The 20,080-nt window shown below is 45.6% G+C and overlaps 1 protein-coding gene and 1 long non-coding RNA gene across 4 annotated transcripts; one reads left to right on the top strand and one right to left on the bottom strand.

The window, feature by feature from the left end:
• Positions 1-2,917: 2,917 nt before the first annotated feature.
• On the bottom strand, positions 2,918-3,972 carry LOC311111239. Its single transcript, XR_014610760.1, has 4 exons — positions 3,638-3,972; positions 3,433-3,553; positions 3,262-3,335; positions 2,918-3,110 (listed from the first exon to the last, which is right to left on the bottom strand). It is a non-coding gene; the product is annotated as an uncharacterized lncRNA (long non-coding RNA).
• An 889-nt stretch (positions 3,973-4,861) lies between these two features.
• Positions 4,862-19,982, top strand: LOC311111195 (fatty acyl-CoA hydrolase precursor, medium chain-like). 3 transcript variants are annotated; one of them, XM_084153894.1, is made up of 15 exons: positions 4,864-5,065; positions 5,219-5,268; positions 5,441-5,496; positions 5,691-5,895; positions 6,079-6,217; positions 6,316-6,449; positions 6,583-6,736; positions 6,845-6,949; positions 7,134-7,238; positions 7,404-7,544; positions 7,651-7,731; positions 16,309-16,456; positions 16,673-16,822; positions 17,089-17,161; positions 18,836-19,982. In XM_084153894.1, exons 2-15 carry the CDS (start codon positions 5,225-5,227, stop codon positions 19,017-19,019), a joined length of 1,719 nt encoding a protein of 572 aa, XP_084010020.1. In that variant the 5' UTR covers positions 4,864-5,065; positions 5,219-5,224; the 3' UTR covers positions 19,020-19,982. The 3 variants fall into 3 exon arrangements, with proteins under 3 accessions (XP_084010022.1, XP_084010020.1, XP_084010021.1); XM_084153895.1 differs by having other exon boundaries at positions 6,316-6,440; XM_084153896.1 differs by lacking the exon at positions 18,836-19,982 and having other exon boundaries at positions 4,862-5,065; positions 17,044-17,130.
• The last annotated feature ends 98 nt before the right edge of the window (positions 19,983-20,080 follow it).

Consider the following 20,080-nt stretch of genomic DNA (forward strand, 5'->3'; position numbering starts at 1 on the left):
TTGCAACAGGTCAGTACATCAGGAGTAAATGTCACTTGGCTTTTCATAGTCAGGCATTTAGAGGTTGAAATAGCAGGTGCATTAGAGAGAGAGAGTTGAAAACAGCAGGTCTGGGACAAGGTAGCACGTCCGGTGAACAGGTCAGGGTTCCGTAGCCGCAGGCAGAAGAGTGGATCTGGAGCAGCAGCATGACCAGGTGGACTGGGGACAGCAAGGAGTCATCAGGCCAGGTAGTCCTGAGGCATGGTCCTAGGGCTCAGGTCCTCCGGAAGGGGAGGGAGAGAGGGAGAGAGAGAGAATTAGAGGGAGCATACTTAAATTCACACAGGACACCGGATAAGACAGGAGAATAACACCAGATATAACAGACTGACCCTAGCCCCCCGGCACATAGACTATTGCTGTATAGATACTGGAGGCTGAGACAGGGGGGGTCGGGAGACACTGTGGCCCCATCCAATGATATCCCCGGACAGGCAGGGTATAACCCCACCCACTTTGCCAAAGCACAGCGCCCACACAACCAGAGGGATATCAACAGACCACCAACCTACTAACCTGAGACAAGGCTGAGTATAGCCCACGAAGATCTCCTCCACTGCACGAGCCCGTTATTCTACAATGTAGAAAATAGTAAAAAGAAAGAAAAACCCTTGAATGAGTAGGTGTGTCCAAACTTTTGATTGGTACTGTACATCAGTCAGGTTTTAGACCAGGTCATAGAACTATCTCTGCTGCATCCCTAGTTATAAATGACGTGGTTGACTGTATGGATAAAAGGCAACATTGTGCTGCCCTCTTCATTGACATTTCAAAGGCTTTCGATACTGTTGATAACATTGCTAATTCAGAGGCTTTCCTCAATTGGCCTAGACCAGGCTGCATGTAACTGGTTAAAAAATTACTTGACAGATAGAACTCAATGTGTGTCTACTGATGGTGTTAAATCAGGTTTCCTGGATAATACGAAAGGTGTCCCACAGGGGTCATATCTGGGACCTGTACTTTTTACTGTTTCCATTAACAATATCGACTTGTCTGTAAAATAATTTTACCTGAACTTGTATGCCAATGATACTGTTGTGTATGCTTTTTCCCCCACGGTTGACCAGGCTCTATCTGAACTACAGTCTGCCTTCATTGTATTACAGAAAAACTTTATTGACCTGAAATGAGTATTGAATGCCAGTAAAACTAAGTATATGTTGTTCTCAAGAGCGCATAAAAATAACTCTGATGATTTAAGCATATGTACTTTGGAAGGTGCCCATATTGATCGTGTCCCTACTTACAAATATCTAGGCATCTGGATAGATGAAAAGCTGTCTTTTAAAAAGCATATTGATGAGTTAGTTAAGAAGCTTAGAATAAAAAGCAGATTATTCAGTCAACGTTCCTATCGGTCCTAGACTATGGCAACATCATCTATATGAATGTAGCTGCCACTTCATTAAAGCCATTAGATACAGGTTATCATAGCACACTGCGCTTTATTACGGGTGACAATTTTAGTACTCATCACTGCATTCTCTACCAGAAAGTTGGTTGGCCCTCTTTGATGTCAAATAGGTTGATACATTGCTATGTTTTCATTTAAAGCCCTTTTACAAAAAGTCCCATTGTGCCTAACATCATTACTAAACTTTAGACATACGAGTTACCACACCCGATCTAAAGGATGGCTAACTCTGGAAATTCCTTTGGTCTCTAATGTGTTAGGTAAATCAGCTTTTAGTTTTTTTGCACCTTATCTGTGGAACAATCTTTAAAATGTTCTGAAATGTGATGTTTTGCTGCCTCTAGGCCAATTCAAAAAGCTGATTGAGGACCTTTTTACTGATTGATGTGTTTGTTTTTTATTACCATGTTTTTCTTTCTGCTTGCATTTTGTAATATATTTTGATGTGTGTATTTTCTGTAATTTATGTAATTCAGGGCTCATCTGTAAAAGAGACCTTGGTCGCAGTATGACTCCCTGATAAAATAAAGGTTGAATAAAAAATACATAAATATGTGCAGAGGTACAAGGTAAGTGAGGTAGATATGTACATATAGGTAACAGGATAGATAATAAGCAGTAGCAGCAGCATATGTGATGAGTCAAAAGAGTTAGTGCAAAAAGGGGTCAATGCAGAAGGTCCGGGTAGCTATTTGGTTAACTATTTGGCAGTCTCATGGCTTGGGGGTAGAAGTTTTGTGGTGGGTGTGTTTTTCTGTTGTGGACTGCAGCTTGATTTACTTAAATGGAATAGAGACATCCATTTTACACGAGCCTGCTAGCCTGAGACTGAGGCTGCCTCTGCCTTTTATGCCTTTGTCGGCATTCAGCACAACTGCCTCAGTCTTTCCTACCTTCATAGTAACTGCCTCTGGGTGCAGGAACAGGTTGTCTCTAGTGGACACATTGGGCAGGCGCATTTTATTTTTTACTGAAAACAACCAAACTGCACAGAATTCCGGTAGCCTAAAACTGTTATTTCTAGTTCCTTCGTATTGAAAGACTGTCAAATTATGGCATTTCTAAACAGACTAATAATGTCAATCCCTGATATTGCACCGAGTTATCAACTGGAGAGCAGCTTTCAACCAGTGAAGCCAAGATACTTATTTTATTTAGCAAATTATATGAAGTAGCTGCCTCTAGTCACCGAGGTAAAGACAGATTCAGGTTGGATATTCAATGGATATTCGCCTGTAGTTTTCCTTATGTCCACCAACAGCAGTTAGGACCATCAACATAGTGACAAATCTAATTTTTGACAATTGGGTACTTTCTCCACCACTGCATGTAACCACAATAATGGTTGCCAGTTAATCAATGAATTAAAATAGAATATTGACAAATTAAACAGAAATTGTAGACCTTTAATCTTTTCCAACATGTCAGACACTTTACTTCAAATAAATACAAAACATTTCACAGTGTTAACTTTCTCTTTATCCCTGGTTGATGTACATTTCAGCTCCTCTTCAGTGTGGATGGGGTATAGCATACATTTTCAACAACAAAGACAGCACTTCCAGTTTGTGTTCTTCACTCTGTTGAACTCTTTTGTATTCATCCCTAAGCACAGCACATGGAACAACCGTTGGCATGCAAAACATTCAATCTAAAACAGAACAAAGGGTAACAAGTTATAAATAATATCAAATATCAATGCAGTATGACGAATTAGCCATCCATTGTGTTATATCATAAATTGTCTTACATGCCGTCACTGTTGTCAAAAGATTATAAACATGTTAAATAAAGTTACTAACCCTGTCAGTCTTTGGGCCACATCCAGGTTCTTTATCAGTGGCACACAAGAAGCAGTTGTTGGCTTTGTTGAACTCTGAAATCATAGGCATGAACTGAACATATGGTTGTCCCACACAACTACATAAAAATAAAGAATTTACATTTACTTTGAATGAAATTTCATTACATACCAGACATTTTTAGTTTATCCTCAGCCATTTCTTTTCGCAGTTGCTCCATGTGTTTTTGTGAAGGTTCTATATCCATTTGGGAGGGGATGTTGGGGAAGTTCTGTGCAACTTCCTTGGCCATCTACACCAAAAAAGAAAATAGAGTTTTTGACCTAATTGTCACATAACAGCTAACCATTCATTATTGAAAATATAACTATCAAACCTGCATTACAAAGACCCCGCAGCTGAAGGTGTCCTGCTGCATGGTGTGAGTGTGATGAGGTATGAATGACGGAGTCAGGCGCAGGAGGTAAAACACCGAAATCAAGAGTTTATTCAGTGTACAATAATGTAGCGCATATAGCGACAGAACGAAACTAGCACAAGGGAAAATCAACCTTGGCTGCATACAAGTAAAGAGTAGCTCAACCGAGCTACTCACTCTCACAACAAACAATGACTCACAAAGGACAAGGGGGCAGAGGGAACACTTATACACAGACTAATGAGGGAATGAGTACCAGGTGTGTGTGATTGACAAGACAAGACAAGACAAGACAAATGGAGTGATGATAAAGGGAGCGGTAGTGGCTAGTAAGCCGGTGACGACGAACGCCGAAACCTGCCCGAGCAAGGAGGAGGGGCAGCCTCGGCTGAATTCGTGACAGTGAGTTATTTCCCCTCCTTTCCACTTTATGTCCACCGAGTCGTTTTTTCCATGGCAGGATCTTCTCATTTTTAAGTATTCTCTTTTTTATGTAAACATATTGGAATTCTGATTAGTTATAGGCAAATGAATGCACAGGCCAAAACTGTATGCTGTTTTCCTTATCAGCATAATCTAGTAGAGGTCATTTCCTTGATGCCCCATTCTACACACAGCCTAAATTATAGGCACTGAACCATTTACAGGAGAATAATACTTCTGAGTGTGGGTGTCCACTGTGCAGCAATGTTCACACCTACTTGGTCTCAGGCTTACAGATTTAAGTCTAATAGCGTGAGATGAAAGTAGACAAACAACAGAGTGTGCGATATGAAGGCATAGTGAGTGGACAATCTAAGCATGTTTTAGGGTGGTAGGTCACATGACCAGGGAATATTGAAATAAAAAATGTAAAAAAATTCCTGTAAAACCGCGTGAGATGAAAATTGACAAACTAAAGGGTGTGCAATGTGTAGGCCCACTGAGTGTACATTCTGAACCTTGTTTGAGGTCAGTAGGTCACATGACCAAGGAGATATTGAAATTAGAAAGTTTGAAAAATTCATGTAAAAACTGTACTTAATGTATTCATAGTTGATTGGCTAATATCATATAATTATTGATGTTCTGCACACTCTGAACTTGGCAGAAATGTAGACCCAAGATAAACAGGTGGAGTTGGTAGCATGACGTCTAATTTCAAAGTGCATGTCCAGGCAGCTATATCAGATTAAAACGAACCAGGATGTTCTTTCAGAGGACTCCCCCCTTTCAAACTGCTGTTTGACATTAGATCGCGACTGAATCAACTCGACTGGCTTTTTAGAAATTCCTTAACAGGTTTTATTGGAGTTTCCAATGCCAGCCTGTGATACAAAGAGCAGCTCAATCCTCAGTCTCCCACAGATCTACGGAAGGCATTTAACTGAATTGGAGCTCCATACGGTTCGTATTCCATTTGCTGGAGGGCATACTTTTCGCTCAGATGTATTGAAATTTGGTTACCCACTGGATATGGAGGCAATTTGCATTAATGTAAGAGATTATGTAAATCGGCGACTGCTGAAATAGATCTTCATGTGGTTTGATATTCTACAGATGTGAATGGAGAATCTCTCTGGCACCACTATGATAGGTCAGGGCAGAAGGTCCTCTGTAGCTCAGCTGGTAGAGCACGGCGCTTGTAACGCCAAGGTAGTGGGTTCGATCCCCGGGACCACCCATACACAAAAAAAAAAAAAAAATGTATGCACGCATGACTGTAAGTCGCTTTGGATAAAAGCGTCTGCTAAATGGCATATTATATTATTATATCAGAAGAGTCCTGCTCACATGGATAAGTCTGAGCCTGTTTGTGAGTTTCCATACGGTCGCAGGTAAGAATGTATGTCCTGTTTAATTAACTTCTTAGCAACTACGAAATACATTGATTAGCTGTAAACAAGACGTTATATATACTTTTTATAGTTTGGTATGCTTGTAAATGGTTGTAAATCACGCCTTTCCCAATTAATGCATCCGTTGACAGACTACTACAATGCCTTTTCTATAACATCTCAATATTTTCCAGGGGACAGAGAGAGCCTCTTCCAGCTTCATACTAGTTATGGTCTGCTGGAGGGCAGGCTGGTCAGAGTGAGAGAGAGCCAGAAGAATGTGGCTGCCTATCTGGGGATCCCCTTCGCTGAGCCCCCTGTCGGGCTCCTGAGGTTCCAGGCCCCCCAGCCTCCTCGGGTGTGGCAGGGACTGAGAGACGCCAAGGCCTACCCCCCTCTGTATGAGCCTAAACAGTAATTTGTTAGAGAGAGACAGGCAGGGAGACAGACAGATAAACAGCCTACACTGTCTTATAGGGAACTCTGAATCATGCTTATTCTGATAAACATTAACATTCTGCCAATCATGTTTTTATTGATAGTATAAGAGGATGTCACCTCTCTTGTCCTCTTAACACATAGGTGTCTGCAGAACATGAACCACACTAGACAGATGGGGAACCTGTACGGAGGTCGGTTCCCTGTCCTAACCACCTCAGAGGACTGCCTTTACCTGAACATCTACACACCAGTCAAACCTGGAGACCCAAGGAAACTACCAGTGAGGAGAGACATGAGAATGTACCCATATCTACCTCAGAGTAGACAAGCATACATGTCTTTGGTTTGGTGTTCTAGTCTAAAAAAGTATATATGCAGGTGATGATTTGGATCCATGGTGGAGGCTTCCTCATGGGAGGGGCTTCACTCTATGATGGCTCCTCATTGGCTGCCTTTGGGGACGTTGTGGTGGTCATCCTCCAATACCGTCTGGGTATCCCAGGGTTCGTCAGGTACACTTCTATTGGTACTGCATTTGGTCAATATGATCAATGCACAAATTTGGGTGAGTAACATTTTCTCCTGTTTGGTGTCTACTGAACACAACCCTGGCATATCTGATCTCATATCTGCTTGACTGTCCAGCACTGGGGATGGCCAGTACCCTGGGAACGTGGGTATTCTGGACCAGGTGTGTGCCATGCGCTGGGTGCAGGAGACCATCAGCAGCTTCGGTGGAGACCCAGGATCTGTCACCATTTTCGGAGAGTCTGCTGGTGGTGTCGCCGTCTTTTTACATGTGTGCCTATATATCTAGGAAAACAGATACTTGCTGATACAGAAAGATGCACTGGCTGTCTGTATGTAGGCTTACCTTGGGCACTGATCCATTGTTCTGTCTGTCCAGATGATGTCCCCTCTGTCATCAGGACTGTTCCACAAGGCCATCAGTCAGAGTGGAGTACCCCTCATCCCTGTCTTCATCCAGGATGACCCCAAACCTGCTGCACAGGTGGTCTGCTGTTTCACTGTGTGCTGATCATAACAGCATGTCTCAAGCGTCCCATACATTGGTTAATATACAATATAATAACTGGTAAAACCTTCAGTGGTCTTATGACTATGTATTTATTATTCTGGTACAATGTAACGTGTTGTAATTCAAATGCTCTGGTTTCAATCTCTCCCTCCTCCAGCTGGTGGCACAGAGAGCAGGCTGTCCCAGTGATGACTCTGCAGAGCTCATGACCTGCCTCAGTACCCTCAGCCAACAGGACATAGAGGCTGCTACACCTGCACTGGTAGGTTTGGTCTGAACCTCACACTCACCCTACAGTATGTGGGATGTATGTATCTGAATGCCAGGCTGTTGCTTTAGCTAACTTATACTGTATGGCGCTGTTGAATGCAACAACATGGCTGTTGTTTGTGACTTCCATTCTGGGGTCCATCCTCTCTCTCCACAGGGGGAGATGGTTCTGTCTGTGCACAGGGATGGGACAGTCATCCCTACCAACCTGGAGGAAGTCCTGCAGACCAAGAGCTTCCTGGGCTTCCCCAGCATCATAGGGATCAACAACCATGAGTATGGATGGATGCTCCCACATGTATGTATGTCCCTGCATGAAGATATGAAAACTATCTGTCATATATTTTACAGGTAAATGTACTTTTATCATTGTTTTTCATGAACCTTGTTGTGTGTTCCACCAGTTTTTCCTATTTCCTGGATGGGATCTTGGAATGACCCGTGAAAACATGATGATGATACTGGCATTAATGCTTCAGAAAGTGGTTAGTAAAGTATGGTGGCAGACAGGGTTGGGTAGGTTTACTTTCTAAATGTAATCTACTAGAGTTACTAAATTAGTTACCTGTCCAAAATTGTAATCAGTTACATAACTTTTGGATTGCCCAAACTCAGTAACGTAATCTGATTACTTTCAGTTGCTTTTTGATTACTTTCTCCTTAAGAGGCATTAGAAGAAGATGAAAAGGATCCATCAAACACATTTGGTGTCGTCATAGTGGTCTCTGACATCATAGTGGTCTCTGACATCATAGTGGTCTCTGACTTGTAGTCAGACTCACTCAGGTGGAACAAACTTAAACTTGCGCCTTTTTTCAATGCTGAGTTGAATGTCATTGAGAAAACAGAAAGGTGTCATAATGTATTTTTTTTCGCAAACGTTCTTTCTAAATGTAAAAGTAATCCATGAAGTAATCATCTCGCTTTTAAAAAGTATCTGTAATCTGATTACAATATTTTTGCTGGTGAAAGAACAATCGGAACTTCACTTCAAGTTCTTTAGTACCATGATGTACGCAGGAAAATACACACTGGGATGAAAATAACAGAGTATTATTGTCACGGTTTCGGCCGAGGCTGCCTCTCTTCCTTGCTCGGGCAGGCTTCGGCGTTCGTCGTCTCCGGAATACTAGCTGCCACCGTTGCATGTTTCTATGTTCGTTTGCTTTTGTCTGATTGTTGTTACACCTGTTATCGTTTAGTGTAATTAGTGTCCTATAAGTTCTCGTTGTGTTTGTCTAGTGTTGTGTGTGATTGTTTTTCACTGTCGTGCGTTTAGCTATTATATATACAGTTTGCTCGGTTGAGCTGCGCTCCATTTCTGTGTATTGGAGTATTTTGTCGCGCGTATTTTGTGCGCCCGCTTTATTTCGCCTGCGTGCGGAGTTTCTCGCCTCAGGGCATTTGTTTTTGTGCTGTGTTGTGTTTGCAAACAACTAAAGTCTTTTGGACTTACTTTGTGCGTCCTGCGCCTGATTCCACCACCACACCCACCTACAGCTACACTGACAGAATCACACACCATACTCAATGGAATCAGCAGGAGCCGCAGCAGCACAGGCGACGTTGGAGGACAGGGTCCGCGAACAGAATGACCAGATCCTGCGGATGGGGTCCGCACTGCAGGAGGTGATCACCACCATCCGAGGCTGGGAGACCCGAGGGACTCCTCCACCGCCATCCTCCCTGCCCGCACCATCGGCAAGTCAGCCCATTCCCGCTCCGGAACCCAAGTCAGCCCATTCCCGAGGGCCTACGATGGGACCGCGGCCGGGTGTCAGGGTTTCCTTCTCCAGGTGGAGCTTTACCTGGCCACCGTGCACCCGGCGCCCTCGGGACACGAGAGCGTGTCCGCCCTGATCTCCTGCCTTTCCGGGAAGGCGTTGGAATGGGCCAACGCAGAGTGGAGGAGAATCGACGCTAACACCATCACCTACGACGAGTTCTCCCGCCGCTTCAGGGCGGTGTTTGACCATCCCCCGGAGGGGAAAGCGGCGGGGGAGCGTCTGGTCTGCCTCAGGCAGGGGAAGAGGAGTGCCCAGGAGTTCGCCTTGGAGTTCCGTACCCTAGCGGCGGATGCAGGGTGGAATGAGCGGGCTCTCATCGATCACTACCGATGTAGTCTACGCGAGGACGTCCGTAGGGAGCTGGCCTGTAGGGACACCAGCCTCTCGTTCGACCAGTTGGTCGACATGTCCATCAGGCTGGATACCCTGCTAGCTACCCGCGGACGTCCCGAGGGGGGTCCGTCCATTTCACCCTCCAGCGCCTCCGAGCCGTGCCCCATGGAGCTCGGGGGCGCTGGCGCTAGAGAGAGGAGGGGTCGGCTTACGAGGGGGTCCATCTCCTGCACCAACTGTGGTCGGGGAGGACACACCGCGGCTAGGTGCTGGGGATGGCCTCCTCGGGGAGAGGACGACAGGTCCCGCACTGGGGAGTCCTTCCAGGTGAGTAGACGCCCCACTCACCCAGAGCTCTCTGTTGCACATTTCTGTATATCTGTGCGTTTTCCACAGGTAGCACCTCATTCCCAGCATAAGGCGCTGGTAGATTCAGGCGCGGCTGGGAATTTTATTGATAAGAAGTTTTGTTTAGCCTTAGGGATTCCCCTTCTCCCTGTTGACGTTCCCTTCCCCGTTCATGCCCTAGATAGCCGTCCGTGGGTGCGGGCTTGATCAGGGAGGTCACTGCGCCACTTAGGATGTGTGCGCAGGGGGGTCATCAGGAGATGATCCAGCTATTTCTGATCGACTCGCCTGCGTATCCGGTGGTGCTGGGCATGCCCTGGTTGAGTACCCATAACCCATCTATTTCGTGGCAGGAGAGGGCTCTGATGGAGTGGTCTGCCCAGTGTGTGGGTCGATGTTTAGGCGTTTCCGTAGGGGCTACCTCGGTGGAGAGTCCAAACCAGGTGCCCGCATTGCACGTTCCCCCTGAGTATGGGGATTTGGCTATTGTGTTCAGTAAGTCGAGGGCGACGCGGTTGCCTCCCCATAGGCAGGGAGATTGTGCGATAGACCTCCAGGCAGGAGCTGCGCTCCCACGGAGCCATGTGTATCCTCTGTCTCAGGAGGAGAAGAGAGCTATGGAGACGTACATAGACGAATCTCTGAGACAAGGATACATACGGCCCTCCACTTCCCCTGCGTCCTCGAGTTTCTTTTTTGTGAAGAAAAAGGATGGAGGATTACGCCCGTGCATTGATTACCGTGGTCTCAATCAGATCACGGTGAAGTACAGTTATCCACTCCCGCTGATTGCGACCATGACGGAGTCATTGCACGGGGCGCGTTTCTTCACTAAATTAGATCTCAGGAGCGCGTACAACTTGGTGCGCATTAGGGGGGCGATGAATGGAAGACAGCCTTTAGTACCACCTCGGGCCATTACGAGTATCTTGTCATGCCATACGGGTTGATGAACGCTCCTTCAGTTTTCCAATCATTCGTGGATGAGATCTTCAGGGACATGCAGGGGCAGGGGGTGGTCGTGTACATCGATGACATTCTCGTGCACTCGCCCACCCGAGTCGAGCATGTGGCCCTGGTGCGCCGAGTGTTGCGGAGACTGTTGGAGCACGACCTGTATGTCAAGGCAGAGAAGTGTCTGTTCTTCCAGGAGTCGGTCTCATTTTTGGGTTATCAGTTGTCTGCGTCAGGGGTGAAGATGGAGGTAGACCGGGTGTCAGCCGTGCGTAATTGGCAAACGCCAACTACTGTGAAGGAGGTGCAGCAGTTTTTGGGGTTTGCGAATTATTACCGGAGGTTTATCCGGGGTTTTGGACAGGTGGCAGCTCCCATAACGTCTCTTTTGAAGGGGGGTCCGGTGCGTCTGCAGTGGTCAGCCGAGGCGGACAGGCCGTTTGGGAGGCTGAAGGACCTGTTTACCTCGGCTCCGGTGCTGGCGCATCCGGATCCCTCTTTGCCATTTCAGGTAGAGGTGGACGCGTCAGAGGCCGGTATAGGAGCCGTGCTGTCGCAACGGTCCGGCGCGCCACCCAAACTCCGCCCCTGTGCTTTTTATTCCAAGAAGCTCAGTCCGGCGGAGCGAAACTATGACGTGGGGGACAGGGAGCTGTTAGCCGTGGTACAGGCCCTAAAGGTGTGGAGGCACTGGCTTGAGGGGGCTCAACACCCTTTCCTCATTTTGACGGACCACCGTAACCTGGAGTACATCCGGGCAGCGAGGAGACTGAACCCTCGCCAGGCGAGGTGGAATATGTTTTTGACCCGGTTCACATTTAAGATCACGTACATCCCTGGGTCACAGAACGGTAGGGCAGACGCACTGTCTCGGCGGTATGACACGGAGGAGAGGTCCGTGGAGCCCACTCCCATACTGCCGGAGTCTTGTCTGGTGGCACCGGTAGTGTGGGAGGTCGATGCTGAACTCGAGCGGGCGTTACGCACCGACCCTAGTCCACCTCAATGCCCGGAGGGTCGGAAGTACGTTCCGCTCGAGGTTCGGGATCGATTGATCTATTGGGCTCACACGTCACCCTCCTCTGGACACCCTGGTATCGGCCGGACAGTGCACTGTCTTAGTACCAAGTACTGGTGGCCCACGTTGGCGAGGGATGTGAGGGTTTATGTTTCCTCCTGCTCGGTGTGCGCCCAGTGTAAGGCGCCTAGACATCTGCCTAGGGGTAAGTTACTACCCCTGCCCGTTCCACAACGACCATGGTCTCACCTCTCGGTGGATTTCCTCACTGACCTTCCTCCTTCACAGGGGAATACCACTATACTGGTCGTTGTGGACCGGTTTTCTAAGGCCTGTCGTTTGCTCCCTATGCCGGGCCTTCCTACTGCCCTGCAAACCGCCAAAGCACTATTCACCCATGTGTTCCGACACTACGGGGTACCCGAGGATATTGTGTCTGATCGAGGTCCCCAATTTACCTCCAGAGTATGGAGAGCTTTTATGGAGCGGTTGGGGGTCTCGGTGAGCCTCACCTCGGGTTACCACCCGGAGAGTAATGGGCAGGTGGAACGCGTGAACCAGGATGTGGGTAGGTTTCTTAGAACATACTGCCAGGACCGGCCGGAGGAGTGGGCAAGGTACGTTCCCTGGGCCGAGATGGCCCAGAATTCCCTACGCCATTCCTCCACTAACCTAACCCCTTTTCAATGTGTGTTAGGTTACCAGCCGGTTCTGGCACCTTGGCAGCAGAGCCAGATCGAGGCTCCTGCGGTGGATGAGTGGGCGCGGCGCTCGGAGGAGACATGGAACGCTGCACACGTCCACCTGCAGCGGGCCCTCCGACGTCATAAGGCGAGCGCCGATCTCCACCGCAGTGAGGGACCGGTGTACGCACCTGGTGATCGAGTCTGGCTCTCTACCAGAAACCTACCCCTCCGCCTGCCCTGTCGGAAACTGGGTCGGCGGTTTGTAGGGCCATTTAAAGTCCTGAGAAGGTTGAACGAGGTGTGTTACAAATAAATATTATTTACAAATTACAACTACCTGTTGAGTATAAGAGTATTAACCCCTCGTTCCATGTGTCTCTTCTCAGGCCGGTGGTAGCTGGCCCACTCCAAGAAAGTGAAATCAGGGAGACTCCTCCGCCCCCATTGGACATCGAGGGGGCACTGGCGTACTCCGTGCGGTCCATCTTGGATTCGAGACGTCGGATGGGGGGTCTCCAATATCTAGTGGAGTGGGAGGGGTACGGCCCGGAGGAACGGTGCTGGGTGCCGAGGAGAGACATTTTGGACCCGTCTCTCCTGACGGAATTCCATCGTGGGCACCCGACGCACCCTGCTCCGCGTCCTCCTGGTCGTCCCCGAGGCCGGAGTCGGCGCACGTCTGGAGCCGCGCGTCAAGGGGGGGGTACTGTCACGGTTTCGGCCGAGGCTGCCTCTCTTCCTTGCTCGGGCAGGCTTCGGCGTTCGTCGTCTCCGGAATACTAGCTGCCACCGTTGCATGTTTCTATGTTCGTTTGCTTTTGTCTGATTGTTGTTACACCTGTTATCGTTTAGTGTAATTAGTGTCCTATAAGTTCTCGTTGTGTTTGTCTAGTGTTGTGTGCGATTGTTTTTCACTGTCGTGCGTTTAGCTATTATATATACAGTTTGCTCGGTTGAGCTGCGCTCCATTTCTGTGTATTGGAGTATTTTGTTGCGCGTATTTTGTGCGCCCGCTTTATTTCGCCTGCGTGCGGAGTTTCTCGCCTCAGGGCATTTGTTTTCGTGCTGTGTTGTGTTTGCAAACAACTAAAGTCTTTTGGACTTACTTTGTGCGTCCTGCGCCTGATTCCACCACCACACCCACCTACAGCTACACTGACAATTATAAACCTGTAGATTTAAGAGGAGGTCCTAGAGAGTTCCTCCTTTGATTGTCACACAAGACTGCTACTTGATTGGTTAATATAGAACGGTGGGTAGGTTGTATGCAAAATATGAATGGCGTTTGTACATAAAATGTATCATAGAAACAAAGCAATCTTGCTGTCTGATAATAGGCAGGCTGAAGAATGGGATTTGTCGAATAAGACGAAGACAAGTCTTGCAGCTGCATGATAAGGAAAAATTGAGTATTCTAAATGATCTACAAAACAAGTCTGTATGCTCTGGGAAATATATGTGAAGAGATACATTCTCTGAGAACCACCAATGTCAGGGAATTGCATATTAATCATCTGTCATCACGTTTATATTGCTTTCTGCCTATTTCAGCCAATTTGCTCTTCTGTCTCAGCATATATGTTACTTTTGTGACTAAGTGTTAGTATTTTTAGGATTATGCTGGTTATTATAGTTTAAACAAGGATGTGTTCTTAAGGTCTCATAAGCCTGGTTATTAGTTGGTTATCATAGGTCACAGTCAATAGTTACCCATTTAATACAAGTCATTATTAGTACAATCATTACATGTTCAGCCTAGGAGAGCCTGTAGTTTTTGTGCGTCGGCCTGTGTGCATGTGTGTGTGTGTGTGTGTGTGTGTGTGTGTGTGTGTGTGTGTGTTCTAGTCCATCTGAATTCAATCATCTTGGATGTTTGTGTGTGTGTGTGTGTGAAAGAGAAATTACTTTTCATTAGCTTATTAGTAACTTTCCACAACAATATCACTATGTATCACAGGAAGTTGGTGGCACTTCAATTGGGGAGGATGGGCTTGTGGTAATGGCTGGAGCGGAATGGGTGGAATGGTATCCAATACATCAAACACGTTTTCCATGTGTTTGATGCCATTCCATTTGCTCCGTTCCAGCCATTATTATGAGTTGTCCTCCCCTCAGCAGCCTCCTGTGCTCTGTATGCAGTAGTGATGATGATGTTATTTTAGACAAATGTATAAAATATATAAAAACATATATATACAGTACCAGTCAAAGGTTTCGACACACCTAATCATTCCGGGGTTTTTCTTTATTTTTACTATTTTCTACATTAAAGAATAATCGTGAAGACATCAAAACTATGAAATAACACATATGGAATCATGTAGTAACCAAAAAAGTGTTAAATATATTTGAGATTCATTAAGTAGCCACCCTTTGCCTTGATGACAGCTTTGCACACTCTTGGCATTCTCTCAACCAGTTTCATGAGGTAGTCACCTGGAATGCATTTCAATTAAGAGGTGTGCCTTGTTAAAAATTAATTTGTGGAATTTCTTTCCTTCTTAATGCGTTTGAGCCAATCAGTTGTGTTGTGACAAGGTAGGGGTGGTATACAGAAGATAGCCCTATTTGGTAAAAGACCAAGTCCATATTATGGCAAGAACAGCTCAAATAAGCAAAGAGATATGACAGTCCGTCATTACTTTAAGACATGAAGGTCAGTCAATCCGGAAAGTTTCAAGAACTTTTAAAGTTTCTTCAAGTACAGTCGCAAAAACCATCAAGCGCTATGATGAAACGGTCATGAGGACCACCACAGGAAAGGAAGACCCAGAGTTACCTCTGCTGCAGAGGATAGGTTCATTAGAGTTAACTGCACCTCAGATTGCAGCCCAAATAAATGCTTCACAGAGTTCAAGTAACAGACACATATCAACATCAACTGTTCAGAGGAGCCTGCATGAATCAGGCCTTCATTGTCAAATTGCTGCAAAGATACCACTACTAAAGGACACCAATAAGAAGAAGAGACTTGCTTGGGCCAAGAAGCATGAGTAATGGACATTAGACCGGTGGAAATCTGTCCTTTGGTCTGATGAGTCCAAATGTGAGATTTTTTGGTTCCAACCGCTGTGTCTTTGTGAGACGCAGAGTAGGTGAACGGATGATCTCCGCATGTGTGGTTCCCACCATGAAGCATGGTGGAGGAGGTGTGATGGTGTGGTGGTGCTTTGCTGGTGACACTGTCTGTGATATATTTAGAATTCAAGGCACACTTAACCAGTATGGCTACCACAGCATTCTGCAGCGATACGGCATCCCATCTGGTTTGTGCTTAGTGGGACTATCATTTGTTTTTCAACAGGACAATGACCCAAAACACACCTCCAGGCTGTGAAAGGGCTATTTGACCAAGGAGAGTGATGGAGTGCTGCATCAGATGACCTGGCCTCCACAATCACCCGACCTCAACCCAATTGAGATGGTTTGGGATGAGTTGGACTGCAGAGTGAAGGAAAAGCAGCCAACAAGTGCTCAGCACATGTGGGAACTCCTTCAAGACTGTTGGAAAAGCATTCCTCATGAAGCTGGTTGAGAGAATGCCAAGAGTGTGCAAAGCTGTCATCAAGGCAAAGGGTGGCTACTTTGAAGAATCTCAAATATAAAATATATTTTGATTTGTTTAACACTTTTTTGGTTACTACATGATTCCATATGTGTTATTTCATAGTTTTGATGTCTTCACTATTATTCTACGACGTAGAAAATAGTAAAAATAAAGAAAAACCTTTGAATGAGTAGGTGTGTCCAAACTTTTGACTGGTACTGTATATATATATACACAGTATATTATAATAAAAATCCACTTGTTACAGTTTTTTTGTAATCAGATTCCATGTAATCAGTTACTCCCCAACCCTGGTGGCAGCTTTATAATATAATGATCTAGCAGTCTGGTCCATGAGCTGTCTTTTAAACCTTGTATCTCCCTGGTAGCGTCTGCCAGACTCCGCCCTGGGGATCATCGTAGAGGAGTACTTTGGTGACATGAAGGACCCTGTTGGGATCAGAGATGCCTTCTTGGAGCTTATGGGAGATCTACTGATTGTGATCCCAGGGATCCAGGGAGCCAGGGGGTGTAGAGGTGAGGAATCCACTGGGAACTATACCAATCAGATGCCTGATTTTTCTTTAGAAACCTCCTGGAATACATTATTTAATAATTATTATGAAGAAATTATTTTAAGACATACTTTAACTAATATCTAAATGATTGAGACATGTTGTAGTTGATGACAGACATGTTGTGTTGGTATTCACAGATATGAGTGTAATGTATCTCTCTCTCTGTCTATGCAAGATTCTGGTTGCTTGATATACTACTATGAGTTCCAGCAGCGCCCCTCCATGTTCAATACCAGCAGGCCAGTCTTTGTTAAAGCAGACCACTTTGATGAGGTTGGCTTTGTGTTTGGCGCCCCCTTTTGGACGGATGACATAGTGATGTTAGGTAGAAAATGTTTATTATTCTGGAGTAATTGTAGGCTAAATATATTTGAAAACCTTGTTTTCATTTCAAATTCTGGAGGAACTGTCGATAACAATAACAGGAGTCATAAGTTACTGTGAAATAAACATAATCAGATGTTAATACTGTTAAATGACAAAAGACTGAGAGAGATTATATTTTGGACAAGATCATTCTGCTGAGCCTGTACTGTATCTCTGCAGCTTTTCTTGGAAACGATGGAAACTAAAAACGTTTTCCACTCATAGATAACACGACAGAGGAGGAACGACAGCTTAGCAGGACCATGATGAAATACTGGACTAACTTTGCCAGAACAGGGTGAGAGATCCCTTCCTTGTCCTCTTTCTCTTTCTCGCTCTCTTTCTTTCTTTATCTCTTCTCACTCTCTTTCTCTCTGTCTCTCTCCCCCTATTTTTTCTCATACTCTCTCTCTCTCTTTCTCTCTGTCGCTCTCTCTCTGGGTGTATTTAGTTGGAGAAGCTTCAACACAGATATGACATGTAACAAGAACCAGATTTCTGTCATGATGTAATCAAGTTTTCATTCCGCCAGAAGTTCAGAGTTTTCTCTGAATACATTGATTTCTAAATAAGTTACAGAACATAGTTCCTCAGTTCATATTATACAAAGGACAGTTTAAGACTCCCTACTGTATGCAAACATATTTACTACTGTATACCAAGTATGCTTTATACATCTACTTATAGTGGATACTCAATATAGTCCATAATAGGAGATCAACCACCAATTGCATTCGGTCATAGTACATTTACATTTTAGTCATTTAGCAGACGCTCTTAACCAGAGCGACTTACAGGAGCAATTAGGGTTAAGTGCCTTGCTCAAGGGCACATTAACGTAATTTAGCAGACGCTCTTAGCCAGAGCGACTCACAAATTGGTGCGTTCACCCTATAGCCAGTGGGATAACCACTTTACAATTTGGGGGGGGGGGGGGGGGGGGGGTTAGAAGGAATACTTTAGCCTATCCCAGGTATTCCTTAAAGAGGTGGGGTTTCAAATGTCTCCGGAAGGTGGTGAGTGACTCCGCTGTCCTGGCGTCGTGAGGGAGCTTGTTCCACCATTGGGGTGCCAGAGCAGCGAACAGTTTTGACTGGGCTGAGCGGGAGCTGTGCTTCCGCAGAGGAAGGGGAGCCAGCAGGCCAGAGGTGGATGAACGCAATGTCCTCGTTTGGGTGTAGGGACTGATCAGAGCCTGAAGGTACAGGGGTGCCGTTCCCCTCACTGCTCCAAAGGCAAGCACCATGGTCTTGTAGCGGATGCGAGCTTCAATTGGAAGCCAGTGGAGTGTGCGGAGGAGGGGGGTGACGTGAGAGAACTTGGGAAGGTTGAACACCAGACGGGCTGCGGCATTCTGGATGAGTTGTAGGGGTTTAATGGCACAGGCAGGGAGCCCAGCCAACAGCGAGTTGCAGTAGTCCAGACGGGAGATGACAAGTGCCTGGACCAGGACCTGCGCCGCTTCCTGTGTAAGGCAGGGTCGCACTCTCCGAATGTTGTAGAGCATGAACCTGCAGGAGCGGGTCACCGCCTTGATGTTGGCGGAGAACGACAGGGTGTTGTCCAGGGTCACGCCTAGGCTCTTCGCACTCTGGGAGGAGGACACAGCGGAGTTGTCTACCGTGATGGCGAGATCATGGAACGGGCAGTCCTTCCCCGGGAGGAAGAGCAGCTCCGTCTTGCCAGGGTTCAGCTTGAGGTGGTGATCCGTCATCCATACTGATATGTCTGCCAGACATGCAGAGATGCGATTCGCCACCTGGTTATCAGAAGGGGGAAAGGAGAAGATTAGTTGTGTATCGTCAGCGTAGCAATGATAGGAAAGGCCATGTGAGGATATGACAGAGCCAAGTGACTTGGTAGTAGTGGTAGTGTACATATGTAAAAGTAAGTAGTTATAAGTGCACCCACTCATATGATGCCAATAGGTTGTTGTTGTCTGTCTCCTTTGTCTCTCCCTCTGTTCCTGTAGTAACCCTAATGGAGAGAGTATGTTTGATTGGCCGACATTCACCACAGAAGAAGAGTGTCTACTGATCCAGGCCAACCTCGGGCTGGGCAGTGTCTCAGAGAAGAAGAGAGCCCAGTTCTGGACAGAAGACTTCCCCAAAATACTGCAGACTGCTGGACACAAAGACACACACAATGACCTGTAGAAATGAATGTTCACTGTGTCCAGTAGTGCAAAAAGTACTCAATTGTCATACTTGAGTAAAAGTAAAGATACCTTCATAGAAAATGACTCAAGTAAAAGTGAAAGTCACCCAGTAAAATACTACTTGAGTTTAAGTCTAAAAGTATGTGGTTTTAAATATACTTAAGTATCAAAAGTAAATGTAATTGCTAAAATATACTTAAGTATCAAAAGTAAAAGAAAAAGTATACATAATTTCGAATTCCTTATATTAAGCAAAACAGACGGATAGCCAGGGGCACACTCCAACACTCAGACATCATACAAATGAAGCATCTGTGTTCAGTGAGTCCACCAGATCAGAGGCAGTAGGGATGACCAGGGTGTTCTCTTGATAAGTGCGTGAATTGGACCATTTTCATGTCCTGCTAAGCATTCAAATGTAAAGAGTACTTTTGGGTGTCAGGGAAAATGTATGGAGTAAAAAGTACATTATTTTATTTAGGAATGTAGTGAAGTAAAAGTAAAAGTTGTCAAAAATATAAATAGTAAACTAAAGTACACATACCCCAAAAAACTACTTAAGTAGTACTTTCAAGTATTTTTACTTAAATACTTTAGCCCACTGACTATGTCAAAAGCTGTTCTAGGACTGTCCATGTTGTTGCCCTCTGCTCCAGTGATGCCAAACAGTCTGCTATTAGGTTATATGAGTATTTCTTTGCATAATGCTGTTACACTGCATTTTTGCCTTTTCCTTATTTGTTATCTTATTCTGACCATTTTAATATTCCAGATTTTCTGTAATGGTTTACTCTTCTTTTTTTTTCTTTTTTTATATATATCAATTGTTATGTAACATTACTGTTATCATGTAGCCTGTTTTTATTATATGTCCATTAAGTCCATTAAAGCCATAAAATAATTAAGTGTGTGACTGATTTGACGATTGTCCTTCTGCTTAGTAATAAAATATTTAACTACACCTATCTGATTGGCTAAATAAATGTCCCAGGCACTGTGTGCAGTGTGCGATTTGTCAACGGAGAATCGACAGCTGCAATCGTTTGTCCAAAGAGTTGC

This window comes from Coregonus lavaretus, assembly GCF_964263955.1.
Source record: "Coregonus lavaretus genome assembly, chromosome: 37".
Taxonomy (NCBI): domain Eukaryota; kingdom Metazoa; phylum Chordata; class Actinopteri; order Salmoniformes; family Salmonidae; genus Coregonus; species Coregonus lavaretus.